Genomic DNA, 13,455 nt, shown 5'->3' on the forward strand with positions numbered 1-13,455 from the left:
CTCCTTCGGATCAAAACCAGACTATCAGGGTGGGGAGACGGCTCAGTGGAATAAGCACTTCTCTGGTAAGCGCAAAGACCTGAGTTCAATCCCCGGTTCCACAAAAAATAAAAAAAAATAAAAATAATAAAATTATTTAAAAAAAAAAACAGACTATCTCTGCACAGCTGGAAAGATGCTTGTTCTGAAACTCCATAACTCAAAAAGTAGGGCTCCTTCCCTTCCCACATTCGTCACATTTCACAGAGCAGGCTGGCCTCAAACTTAGGGCAATCCTCCTGCCTCAGCCTCCTGAGTGCTGGGATCCCAGACATGTCCTGCCACGCCTTGCGCATCTCAGTTCTTGGCCCTGCAATGTGGCCGAGAGTGCTGGGAGGTTGGACATCCCCAAGCATCCGTCCTTCCAGGCGTTTTTAGGACAGCAGGGAATGCAGGGGGAGGGGGTGGCTGTAGTGAGAGGAAGAAGCCTGTTCCTTTAAAAGTGCATGGGCGTGGTGCTCACCCAGGACCGGTGGGCGGTGGGCGTCTGCCTTCTGCAGGCTGTAGGCGCATTCCGGAGCTTGAGCGGAGAAATAAAAGCGCTCCCTTGTCTGCGCTCAGAGGAGACAGCAATATTGCTGTGTAACCAGGACCAGATGGGCTTGGGAATTTCCAAAGGCCCCGAGTGCAGAAGACAGAAACCCCTCCCAGACTTTGTCTGGCTGCTTGCTGCCTGGGTATCAGTTACAGAGGTGACGCAGCCAGGGTCCCATAGGGGAGGGGGCCTCTGCCCGTGCTCTCAGCCTGCAGCCCCACAGCCTGCAGGCACTCCCACAGCCTGCCTCTCGCCCACAACCTCTACAGGACACCGCCAGAACCTCTACAGGGTATCCCCAGGGGTTGCCACAGCCCCAACCCCTGCCTGCCATCCTCAGGACACCACCAGACTCAGGTGCCCGGCTCAGAGGTGCTCGGGCTCTTCCTATTAAAAGAGCACCCTCTTGCCTCTGCAGGCCTCCTGTCTTAACTTGTGTGTCCCACACCAACCCTCTGGACTCTAATTCTGTCCTGGGTGACCCCAAGTTGCAGCAAGCCTGCATCCCTGCTCTGAAACTCCACAACTCAAAAGGTAGGGCTCCTTCCCTCACACTCCAATCACATTTCACAGAGCAAACTTACAGCAATCCTGCCTCAGCCTCCTGAGTGCTGGGATCCCAGACATGCACCACCATGCCCTGCGCACCTCAGGAGTTCTTAGCCCCGCCCTGGGGAATCCATGGCGGTCCAGTAGCCACACAGGGCCTGGCACCCCGGAAGCAATGGTTAGGTTGCCGGACACTGTCTGTCAGGCTCGGTGACCTTCGCTGCTGCACTCCCTGATAACGAGTGCTGATACACAGGTGTGGTGCTGGGGTTTCAGCGTGTTCATTCACCCTCACATCCATTCCATACGCCCCAGGTTACAGATGGCAAAACAGAGGCAGGCAAGTTATCATCAGCCTGAGGTCACGTGGAGAACACAGGCAAAAGCAGGATCTGAGCCCACTGCTAGGGCCCGTGTCTATAGTCATCCCATCACGCTGACCTGCTTCTGCAGGCTCAGGACAAGCAGCAGGGACCCGCAGGTTCCAGGGGCTCTCCAGCTAGGCCCGGTTGTGAGGGGGCCCAAGGCTGCTTTACCTGCTTCCCTTCCCCTCAACCATCCCTCTGAGGCTCAGGCCCCCAGTCCATGAGTGTGAGAGGCAGGTCCATTCTGGCATTCCGACTACGGGGACCCCCACAGCACAATGGTGTCCCCCAAACCAGAGACTAAGCAATGACTTGGCCCCTCACCCTGGGCTTCAATGGCAGTGAAGATGGAAGGGGCCAACATCACTTGCACTGTGCACCTGCGGTGAGCCTGCTCTGGTGTTTCAGAGCCCACCTCGGAAGGAGAAGGGAAGCCATGATGGTTTCCATCTGTGCGTTCCCGAGGGGCCTCTAGTGCACTCATCAATGTGGCGCGGGGAAGGTGACGGATAACCCGCTCAGAGCTGATTTGCTCTCAGGAGGAGGGGCCTGCGGAAGGAGGAGGGGGTTGGGGGCGTGGCCAAGGAGGGTGGCTCTCCCTCCCCAGCTCCTCCCTTCTCTCTCTGCCTCTTGTGCACTGCGCCTTAAGCAGCTCTCCTCCACCAGGCCCTTCCGTAAGGCCTTGTCCTTGTCCTTGTCCTTGACCTGCCTTGGAGCCATCCAACCGCGGACTAAATGAGAGCCAATATAAACCTCTCCCTCCTGAAGTTGTGGGTGTCAGGTGTTTGTCACAGCCGGGAGAAAATGACTAAGACAGAGGCCAGGGATGTGGCACAGGCAGGTATGGACCCGGACTGGCCAACTCCGGACCCTGCATTCTTTCTCAAGAGACCCCTAGGATAATGTCTGCTGTGCCCTGTGCCCAGTTAGTGAAAACTGGAGCCTCAGTTTCCCTGTCAGTACCAGGGGGCTCAAGGTCCTGACTTGGGAGCTTTGGTGCTAGCAGAAAGGGCTGTGAGGTGGGCGCTTGCTGGGCAGGGGCTCCATGGCCACATAGTGACCATGCCAGGTGTGGCACTAGCCCTCCCTATGCCAGTTTCCCAGGGAGGCAGCCAGGTGGCCGGCCAGCCTGGACTGCACAGTGTGTCTGAGGCCAGCCTGGGATACAAATCTCAAACAAAACAGAAAATAAATGGTGATGATGAGGATGGTAATGAGGGGTGAAGCAGTTGCTTTCCCACTCTTTAAAAATGCTGTTTTATTCTTATGACACCAACAAGGCAGGTGCTGTCACCCCCATTTTACAGATGAGTAAACTAAGGCACAGAGAGGTAGGAACATGTGGGGATCTGCTAAAGCTGGAAACTGATCCTATGTGGGAGGGCCCGATGAGGCCTCATGGCCTAAAGCAATCAAGCTACCTACGCCTAGAGAAAAACATCCTGCCTGGACCTTGGGGCTATTAGTCTCTAGGCAACCTTGGGTCTTGCAACTTTGTAAAAGTATAAAGAAAGGCTCTTACTATTGCTCAGGAGTGGGCTACCACCTAACCCAGCTCTTCTCGTTTGTCTTGTCCTCATTCCTGTCTCCAGAGTCTACAACTGCAGCCTGTCCCTGGCTGCTTCCCTAACAATCATATGACAGTCTTGCTCACAGTATGTGGCACAAGCTGGCCCGGGGCCCCTAGTAGGCATTCCCAGCCAGTACTGGCAGAGTTGAAAGAAACCACATGGGCAGCTCTCCTAGCGGGGGTTGGCTGGGGAGCCCTGGAAGCTGCATCCCAAAGGACCCTTCAGATCCACCCAGAGTCCCAGGACACGGGGCTGGGACCATGCCAGCCCTCAGCGTTCATGAACGAGGTAGATGAGGGTGGTCACTCTGCCCCTGCCCCATGCTGGGACGCTGAAAGCTAAGCCTCAGGCCCTTTGCAGCTAACCCTCAAGCCCCGTGCAGCCAGACTCTGCTGGTTCCTGCTGGAAATCCCTTCCCCTGACCCCATATGGGAACAGATCACGCGCGCACACACACACACACACACACACACACACACACACACACACGGTGGCTGTGAAAAGCTTTCTCCTCACTTTCACTCGTCTACCGTGGCATGGTCCTGGGGCCCAGGGCTGGGGGTGGGGTGGGCATGCAGCACCTGCTTGGTGCCTGGCCCTAAGCTACACCTGCAACACACACACACACACAGAGACGCACACATACTCCCCAAGGTAAGTACCCGACTGGGGGCCTCCTGAGACAGCCTGGCCCTGGGTATAAGGTGCCCACTGTTCCAAGCCCAGGTCCTGTGAGCAGAACCAAGCACTTCAATGCCACCACATTCCTGCCTGCCCATGAGATGATGCCCCTCCTCCTTCTCCCCCATCCTCCTCCTGCTTACCATCCCACGGTCACCAGAACCCACAGGACAGGTACCCTACATGCCCGCAGGTTTCAGAGAATCTGTTCCTGCAGCCCGCCACCTTAGCTAGAAGCTAAGGTTTAGGAGAAGAGAGTGCACCTGCGCTGGAGTTGGGACCTTGATTAGAATGCTGTCCTTTTCTCAGGGCCAGCAGTTTTCAGTGAGGAACGAACTCCTTCCAGCCCTCAGTCATCCCCACCCCAGTGCCTTGTGGCTCTGCAGGGCACCCAAGCCCATCCTGAGAGCCCAGAACAGGGCCGGGCCCTCAGCATCACTGGTCAGTGTTGGCCTGTGCCTCTCCTCAGCCTGGCCCCCCTATGGGCTCAAGCTTGGCACTGTCTAACCCCAAGGACTCGGTACCCAGGCTGTGCCACTGCAGCATGCCCTGGTCTCTCTGCCAGGCTAAAGACAAGCTCCTGCACCCCAGCTGCCTGCCCCTGCTCCTGCCCCACCTTGGTGCAGCTCCCTCCAGCTGTGTCCCCAGAAGGAAGGCACTCCCTCCCCCAATGGCTCCTACCCCATGCAGTCTAGTTCACCAGCCCCTCACTGCTGGGTCAAGACCCCCTGCCTCTCAGCCCCCAATCCCAGTGATTTCAGTCCCAGAAGCCCCTCATTTCCTGTCTGGGGAGCAACCCCTTCTTCACCCTCCACCTCTACAGATTTCCAGACCAGTTGCAGTTTGGCAGAGCTGGGCTCCAGCCTGGCTCTGTGACTCAAATAATGTGTGGGCCAAGACCAAGTTCCAACCCTGTTAGCCTCAGTTCCCTCCTCTGCTACACAGGACTTGTTACTGACACTCCAAGACTCCACGATGGAATAAAACACCAGCCTTTACTAGGCAGCTACCCCGCACCGGGCATCCTGCTGCTTGAATGTTAAAACTTTATTTTCTCTCATCCTCGGGAGGCAGGGCCTGTTCCCTCTAGAACACACAGCAGCCTTAGGCTTCTCTAGCACAGAGGCACCTCAGGACAAGCTGTGTCCGTTCCCAGCGCCCAGGGGTATCAGGCTTGCACTGGCATGAACAGCTGGGCTGTTAAGGACCTTGAGTTACACACAGAGAGACCATGGCAAGGGCGGGGTTGTCAAAGGGCATTGTTAGTGCCCTGAGTCTGGGCCCAGGGTCAGTGGGTGGACAGTGTATGGCCTTCAGACCTCTCTCTCACCACCTTGGGTCAATGTGGCAGCCACTGCCGAGGAGAGGTGGCCATGCCCCCGCCAGCTTCCTGAATGTCACTTTCAGAGAAGAGACGGGGAAAAGCCAAGGGCAGGAGATGGGGAAAGCACAGACAGCACTCCCTGCTGCCCACTCCCTGGCTGCTCCAACTAGCTGTCTCCACCAACCTCCAGGGAGCCCAGCCCGGCCCCCTGTGCACTGCCTGTGGGGCCTACCATCCTCTCCCTGCTCCCCCCAAGGCCAACAGGCCCTAAGGCTCCCGGGCTAGGCCTCCTTTCTGATCTGAGGATTCCTCCCTACAACCTGCCTCATGCTAAAAGGGGACATGATTTCAAAGCAGGGCCTGCATGCCTTGCTTCCTGTTCTCATCTACAGAGGTGCTGGGAAAGCAGGTTGGGACCTTGCTTTATTGAAGGGGAACCCCAGATGGGAGAGCCCACTGCACCTTCCCCAGGGCCCCCACGCCTAGGCCCCCCAGCTCTCACCTTGAGGGGAGGAGCAGGCAGGTGCTCCCCCACAACTATTCCCACAGGGACAGCAGACACTAACTCCGTGTCCCTGGATACCAGTACCTGGCCACCTCCCTGAAGCCCCAGGCCTCCTGCACCTCCAAGCTCATGAACTCACCGCCTCCCGGGCCTGCGTGGGATCTTCCATGGGATGGCCCTGCCCTTCCCACCAGTCACTGGTTGCCACCTCCCAGCCAGCAGGTTAGAGAAGGAAAAGCACAAAGGCAGGCAGTGGGCAGGGCCCAGAGGCAGGCAGGGAACACTTAGGTGGGCAGTAGGGGTCAGGGCACCGCAGGCGGGAGCAGCGGTGTGTCTGAGTTCTGTGCCGACACGCTGGGCGTCTCAGGGCCGATCAGCCCCAGGTCGTGCAAATTGAGGATGGAGTCTGCGATGATGCGGGCTGTGCGCTTCTGGTACCCGCCCGAGGTCACCATGAGGATAGGGATCTGGTGAGACCGGACCACACGGAACACCAACTCATCCCGCTTCACGATGCCCTGTGAGGGTGGAGAAGGTGGGCTCAGGCACCAGGAGTCCTGTTGTGCATGGCTGGGCTGCAGCTCCTCCCTGACACAGGCCACCCGCCAGCCCCTCTCCAGGTCAGCGCATACCCCAGGGCTGATGGACAGCCCCCCGAGGCGGTCCCCCTCCAGGACGTCAGTGCCTGCGTTGTACACCACCACGTCGGGCAGGTATTCCTGGAAGGCTCGCTCCAAGTTTCTCTCTACTTTGCTCAGGTACTCATCATCCTCTGTGCCCCACTCCAGCTCCACCTTCCGACTGATGGCCTCTGAAAGGGACACATCCCCAGCCCCATGGGGCACGGGAGGGAAACTGAGGCTTAGGATGGGGCCTGTCCATAGTAGAAGAAGGGCTGTACCTGGGTCTGTCTAACAGGCAGCATGGCTGCTCATGTCACCAACGCTAAGCTGGAAGGGGTGCTGAGAGCTGCGGAGAGCTGAGCACCTTCTGCCCATGGCCCCCAGCGACCACTGTGGACAGAGCCTGACTTTGGGACCCGCCCGCCTCTCGGGTCCCAGTCAGGATTCAGTTTGTAAACCTGTACCTTAGGCTGTACTGAGGGGGCTTACTCACACCACACTCACTAACCCCTTGTGCAAAGTTCCCTAAGGCTGTGTTTTAAACTGGTTACTAGCAGGTGCAGCTATTGGCAGGTGCCTGTACCTTTAGGAGGTGGAGCTAAGCGGAAGAACACAAGGTCATGGGGGTGTGCCCCATCGGGGTGGGCGGGCCTGCCCTTTACTCATTGTCTCCCTCCTCCCGGTAGCCTTGGGCTCTGCTCCTGTTGTGATATGTGGGCTTGCCCCAGCCCCAAGCTGTAGGGCCAGCCCACCATGGAGAGGCGCCACCAGAACCAGGTGGCTTTATAAATTCATTTGCTCAGGCATTTTGTCACAGCCACAAAAAGCTATCACAGGCCTGCAGAGTAGGCTGTTTCTGCTTGCAAATCTCATCTGAAAATTCCCGTCTTTGGATTGATGAGTTGTCTCCATGTTTATTTACCTTCTAACAAGGTCTTATATTGAGACTTCTCTCTGCCACCTTACTTTGTGCCTTCTCTTTATGTCCTTTCCTTTTGGGCTGCTCCAATAGTACCCTAACACATAATCCCCTCCACACATGTCCTGGGCAGCTGTGTGGCTCTGTGGGGGCTGCCTGCTCCTCAGTCTGCTCTGATGCGCACTGGGAACCAGCCCACCCTTAGGGGTACAGAGAAGTGGGGTGACCCCCACAGGCCCACAGAGTGCTCTGAGCCAGGCCTGCTGAGGAGCAGCAGCTTACGCTTGGCAACGCGGTCCCCAGGGTAGATGTGGCGGTTGTAGACATCCATGATGTACACGCGCTGGTCACCCATGAAGTCCCGCTCGTGCCCATTGCCCTGTGGAAATGACACGAGAGCTGTTCGCAGATGCCAGGACCCTTACCAGCTCAGGCCAGGGAGCCCTGGGCTCAGACACAGACCTCCATGGCCAGCCACGTGCAACAGGAGCTCAGAGCAGCAGCATGGGGACATTGCTGGGGTGCCACTGGGCAGGGCTGGGTGAAAGATGGCTGCCAGCTTGTGGTGAAGGAGCTGGGCCTGGGCTCCCTCCCGAGCCCAGGGCACTCACCTGATGGGCGTCAAGATCAATGATGGTGGCCCTTGAGATGCCTTCCACTCGCTCGAACAAGAACTGCCCAGGGAGGGGAAGGACAAGGTGAGGACTGATGGCCAGGCCAGAGGACCCAGAAACCCTTAGGGTTTAGGAGGTGGAGGGCACATAGTGGACAGGGGGAGACAGCATTTGCCACGATGCTGTGGAGCTCCGGAGAAGCCTGAGTGTGCACAGGGGTGGTCAGGGCAGGCTCCCTGGAGGAGGAGGCATGCGTCCAGCCCTGGAGACAGACCCCAGACTTCCCTGGATCCCCTGGGAAGGTGTAGAGTTAGGGGAGAAGCCCCTGAGCCCTTGAGCTTCACTGCCCAGTCTTTGGCTCATCTTACAAGGCCAAGCCCTAACACTCCCTCTTCCAGGAAGGGCCCCTCCTTCCTCCCACCCCATCTCTTTGCACCCCTTCTCATAGTGCCCAGATCTGCTAGCCCACCAGCAGATGCTGTGAGCGCAGGAAGAAGGAGACCTCGTCGGGCCCTCCAGATGCCCAGCACAAGGCCTGGTACACAGTGGCCTCCCCTCCTTGGCCCTCTGCTTCCTTATCTGGAACACATGAGGGTGGGGCTGTCATGAGGAAGAGGGGCGTGGGTGGAGCACCCACAGATGCCAGCTGTTCTCAATTCCATCAAAGCTAGCCACCTCCTCCACCTCCTTATCCTCCCCATCCTCTTGGTCCAGCAGCAAAGCCCTTCCTCAGGTGACTTAACCCTGACATTGCCCATCAGGGTCCCTGGAGCAGAGGAGACTGACAAGTCCCTTCCACACACAGAGCATGGGCAGAGTCACACTGGGTGGTACTACTAGCCTTGGCCCTGGGTCCAAAGGTGGAGAGACAGCACCACACAGGGCGGCAGCGGGACCTAAGGGCCCCTGGAGACCCACCTTGATGGCCAGGGTGATGTCAGCATAGGCACAGAAGCCTCCGCCCCGGTCACTAGAGCAGTGGTGGAAGCCGCCCCCTGCAGAACGGGAGGGGCACGGTCAGTACCAGGTGCTCCCTTGTCCCTCAACCCCAGTGTCCGTTCCTCTCTTATACAGTCATGGGTGGCTGGCAGGTCCCTGTCCACAGGCCAGGTGGCATCACAAGTCACCCCACAAAGGGAGCCGCCCTTCCCTAGGCAGGCACTGGGCCCACAGTATGCTCCCAACCTTGAGGGGTAACTGGGAGGGGACCCTCTCCTGGTCCTGGCTGCCATGGTGGCAGGGGTTCTGCCCACCTCCAAGACCAGGAGAGCTCAGAGCCTATGTCAGGGTCCCCTTCCCCCACACCTCAGGGGAGCCTGAGTACCAGGGTACTCTGAAATGGACCCACAACCGCCCCAAGGGACCGCCCCGGCTCTGCAGGGACCGCAGAGCCCCACGTGTGCAGCCTTTCTGTGTGAACTAGTTCTGTGGGAGAGTGGGGAACAGGAGCACTGCCCTCTGGACCCCTGTGGAGACACTGCTGACCTTCGGCCTATCCACCCACCACATGACCAAGCCCTGCACTCCACAGACAGTCCTTCTGGGGAGGCCCAGTAAGGCAGGCATCATTTCTAGGCGCAGCTGCCTGAGGCATGCACAGGCTTGGAGGGAGGTAGGGGTTCTCTATCAATGGAAATTGCAGCAAGGAGCCTGTTAGACCAGGATCCTACATCAGACAGAGGCAGTGCTAGCCCCTCCCAGGTACCAGGCTGCACACTTCCTCCAGACCCCTCCATAGGAGGCTTGGGTGGCTCTGGTGCTGCCACCCCCAGGGTCCCTGCCCCAAACCCTCTTCCTGGTACTCACCTACATTGATGGCCCAGCCTCGGTCCACAGCCAGCTTCCCTGCCTTCAGAGATAAGTAGAAGGTGGGGCATGGGCAGCCAGTCCCCTTCCCTCATTCATTAATACACCCATTCATTCATTAACTCATTCACAGCCTCACACACCCATTCCGTGAGCAATTTCCAGCCAGCTCTGGGGTGGAAATAAGCAGCGAGGTGGGCTACAAGGGGTGCCCCATTCAGCCCATCAGCAAACACAGCCAGCCAGTAAGAAGGGCCAGGCCAGCAGCGCAGTACACGATGCCGAAGCCTCCCGGCAATTTTGCAAGCAAAGTGGAAGTAACTGAGTTAAGTATTATCACAAGTGTTTTAAGTGAGGTTTTGAAAGGGAAAAGTGTCCACTTTCTTTTGCTCATGGAAATATGGTAGACTGGTGACAGAAATCCTATGAAGATCCAGTTTCGGGGATGGAGATTACTTGTAGTGTCCAGTAGCTACTGACCTAGGGCTGGGTTAGATCAGCAGTGTTTATACGTGAGCTGTGCCTCCAATCAGCTCCACAAAGTGGGAGTCAGCTTTTAAGAAAAACACACAGAGGGTGTGAAAGCTGATTCTGCTGAGCATGGGTTCTTACTGCCACACCCACAATGGGGCGGGGTTTGGTTTTCCCTCTTGAACAGGGGACCTTGGACAGAACAGTCTTTGGAGGAGAACTTGGAGGGGTGAGGTATCCTATATACCAGCAAATAGTCACTCGAATAGGAGGGACAGTGAACTCTTAACATCCGATGCTGGGTAAAGCTTTGGAGAATGGGGCTGGAGGGTTATTTTAGGGTCCTATCCAACTAGGAAGCAGGGGGGTGGTGCACACTGCAGGGTACAGGGTTGTGGTAGGAACCCTGGAGACCCCTTCTCTACCTACCATGATGGTTCCTCCTGTCTGAGTCCGAAGGGGCCGCAGCACCTTCCTCTGCACCAGGAAGTTGGGGAGGAAGATGACAGGGGGTATTTCTGTGATAGTGGCAACGGCGAAGGACCACTGCGGAAAGACATGAGGGCCACTGAGTTAGACTCCCTCTGGATGCCCAAGGAGGGCCACCGGGTGTCCTGGGAAAAGCTCAGCCCCCAGTGCAACAGGTTTAGTAAAGAAAAGCGTGCTGCTCCTTTTTTAGAGCCAATGCGGCCCAATATCCCAGCGCCGAAGCTCTCGGCTGCCCTCTTGTGCCCGGAAGCAGAGCTGCAGGGGACAAGTCGGAGGGGCCAAGCTAGAAGGCTTTGTGAGAACCAGCTCAGCCCAGTGAGTAAGGGAACCTGAGGGCCGGAAGGCAGGATCTTTCAGTTTCCTTCTGCCCTTGCACTGTATGGCCTCTGCTTCAATAGTGAATTGGACCTCCTTGCAGGAGGGGCAGCCCACTCACGGGTAGATGGGACACTGGCACTGAAGCCAGGTTCAGGGTGCATCTGGGTATCTCTAAGAAGTCCAGAGCATTGCTGCCTAGCTGCCACCCTTGAGTCATCCCTGCTTGGCTGAAGTCCTATCTTGACTGCTTTCCCTGCTCTCCTGATCCCAGCAGAGCACACTCTATAAACTTTGGTAAGTGTCAGCTAGGCAACCAGGGTAGGGCTGGGCTGGAGCCTCATACCAGGCTGGGGCACTTATATGTCAGTGCCCATTGAGTGACAGAAGAATAAGATTTGAAGTGGGGAAGGTCAAGAGAGGCTTTCTGGAGGAAGGGAAGAGTCACAGGCATTTCCAGGATGCAGGACCATGGGAAAGAGGAGGAGACGCACGGGGCTACAGAGACACCCATCCAAGAGCACAGACACCGAGTGTGGGCTGGGCAGGGGAGCATGAGAGCCAGGCAAGGAGGGGCCCACAGTAGGACCCAACGACAGTTGGCGTGCATGGATCCAGAGAGGAAAGGTCCTGCCACACCCTGGGCTCCTGTCCTCCACACTATTGTGTTCTATGAATAAGTGAAGGACCCAATGAGCTATGATGCTGAGGGAGAGAGAGAATCACAGAGCCACTCCTGGCCTCCTGAGGAGTCAGATCCAGGCACGAAGGCACTCAAAGGCCCCGGGCACATTGCTCCAAGCACTGCCTACAGCAATCAGTGGATTACAGCGCCATCAAGAAAGGGGTCCCTGGTGGCAGTGACATTTGGAAAATATGCTTGACGTCAGTTTATTTTCCTCCTGGAAATTCACCATGCCCTTGGATGTGGGAAAGGCTCTGGGAATTCTGCAGCAAGTACTGCCTGACTTTGCCTTCTCCAGGTTTCCCAAACCTTCCACCGTGGACCTCTGCCGACCCCATGTGCCGACCTGACCCAAGGCTGCATCCTGGGCCAGATGCAAAGCCAACCAATACAGATGAAATTAGGGCTGTTGGACCAGCCTCGAAGGAAATGAGCTCCAGACCACAGCAGACTGGATGAGGTCGCTGCCCACTCAGTTTCACCCACCCAGCAGCAGTTACACAGCCAGCGGTGATGCTGTCTGCTGACGCTTGAGACCTGTGTTGCCTCAGCCAGCAGCTGCCAGCCTAGGGCCACTGTGTACACTGTTGTCCTGCAGTATCCACAGGAGAATGGCCCTAGGAACCCCTGGACATCAATTCTACAGGGACCTAACTCCCTTACACAGAGTGGTATAGTGTTTACACAAAACCTACACGTAACCTCCCATGCTCTTTAAATATTGTCTCGATGGTTTTGAGACAGGGCTTTGAGACAGGTTGACCTCAAACTCATGGTGATCCTCCTGCCTCGGCCTTGTGGATGCCAAGATGCCTCCATGTCTGGCCTGTAAATCATGTGATGACCTATAATACTTCCTACTATGTAAATACTCTGAAAATAATTTTGATAAATTAAGAACTACCACAAGAAAAAAGTTCTCTGTGTTTGCTACAGATGTAATTTGCTTTTTTTTTGTAATTTGCTTTTTAAAGAATATTTTCAATCTGTAGTTCATTAAATCTGAAAATGAGGAACTCAAAGGAATAGAGGGTCAACATGAATTTTAAGTTAATTTAAAATTAATGAAAAACTTTTGTGTGTATGGCTCAGATTGATCTCACACTTATGCTCCAAATGACAATCTTGTGCCCAGAACTATTTCCTATGCTTGGGAGCTGCATGGCCTGTCAGGCCCTTAACTGGGCAGAGCAGACCTGGGACATTTCTATCACTGCCAGGAGTTTTGCTGGACAATGCTGTCTGGAGCAGCCATCGCTGGTGGTGGGGGCAGAGGATGGGTGGTGAGGGTGGGCAGGGGGCCGTGGAGATGCCACAGTGCATGACTGTGCCCTGTAGGAGAGGTAGGAGACGAGGGTATGGGTGGCCATGGTGTCCTCGAGGGTGACATCTGGAGAGCCACTGACAAAAGCTCTCTCAGAGGCTGAGGCAGGAGGATCACAAGTGCAAGCCCAGCTTGGACAACTTAGCAACTGGGCAAGACTGTCTCAAAATGGGGATGTAGCTTAGTGCAAAGGCCTTGAGGTGGGTCCCCAGTTTCCTTCTCAGCACCCATATCCTCAGCTGGAAGCGAGGGCCCTGAATGAGCACTGGCAAATGGAAGTCAGCCGCAGAGTTTGGTTCTTGCCACACAAGCTGAGATTCCCGCACCTGGGCTGCCTCGAGCTTCTCTCAGGCCTCCCCTTTGTACATATACTCATCTCTACCTGAGGCTGTTGTGTACTCTCTGGGAAACATGGCTCCATGAGGACAGGACAACACCTGGGAGCGCAAAGCCAGGGCCAGTGCCTGAGGCAGGAGGATCCTGGGAGTTCAAGACCTGCCAGGGCTACACAGCCAGACCCTGTCTCAGAAAATAAAAACAAATTAGAAAACCTACATCCTGGGGCCGGGGAGATGGTTCAGTGGAATAAACGCTTCCCTGGCAATAGCAAGGCCCTGAGTTTAATCCTGGTTCTGCAAAA

At 56.4% G+C, this 13,455-nt stretch overlaps 1 protein-coding gene across 2 annotated transcripts in view; it reads right to left on the reverse strand.

Annotated features, from left to right (window-relative positions):
• Window positions 1-4,740: 4,740 nt before the first annotated feature.
• Window positions 4,741-13,455, reverse strand: part of Hdac11 (histone deacetylase 11) — a 17,175-nt gene continuing 8,460 nt past the window's right edge. The window contains exons 4-10 of one of the 2 annotated variants that reach the window (XM_004648044.2): window positions 10,432-10,548; window positions 9,532-9,574; window positions 8,644-8,720; window positions 7,723-7,785; window positions 7,394-7,490; window positions 6,202-6,380; window positions 4,741-6,087 (exon numbers count right to left, since the gene is read on the reverse strand). In XM_004648044.2, coding sequence (XP_004648101.1) covers window positions 5,872-6,087; window positions 6,202-6,380; window positions 7,394-7,490; window positions 7,723-7,785; window positions 8,644-8,720; window positions 9,532-9,574; window positions 10,432-10,548 — 792 coding nt within the window. In that variant the 3' untranslated portion in view covers window positions 4,741-5,871. The remainder of the gene's footprint in view (window positions 6,088-6,201; window positions 6,381-7,393; window positions 7,491-7,722; window positions 7,786-8,643; window positions 8,721-9,531; window positions 9,575-10,431; window positions 10,549-13,455) is intronic. The other variant, XM_023708332.1, reaches the window with a different exon arrangement.

This window comes from Octodon degus, unplaced genomic scaffold (assembly GCF_000260255.1).
Source record: "Octodon degus isolate 3935 unplaced genomic scaffold, OctDeg1.0 scaffold00350, whole genome shotgun sequence".
Taxonomy (NCBI): domain Eukaryota; kingdom Metazoa; phylum Chordata; class Mammalia; order Rodentia; family Octodontidae; genus Octodon; species Octodon degus.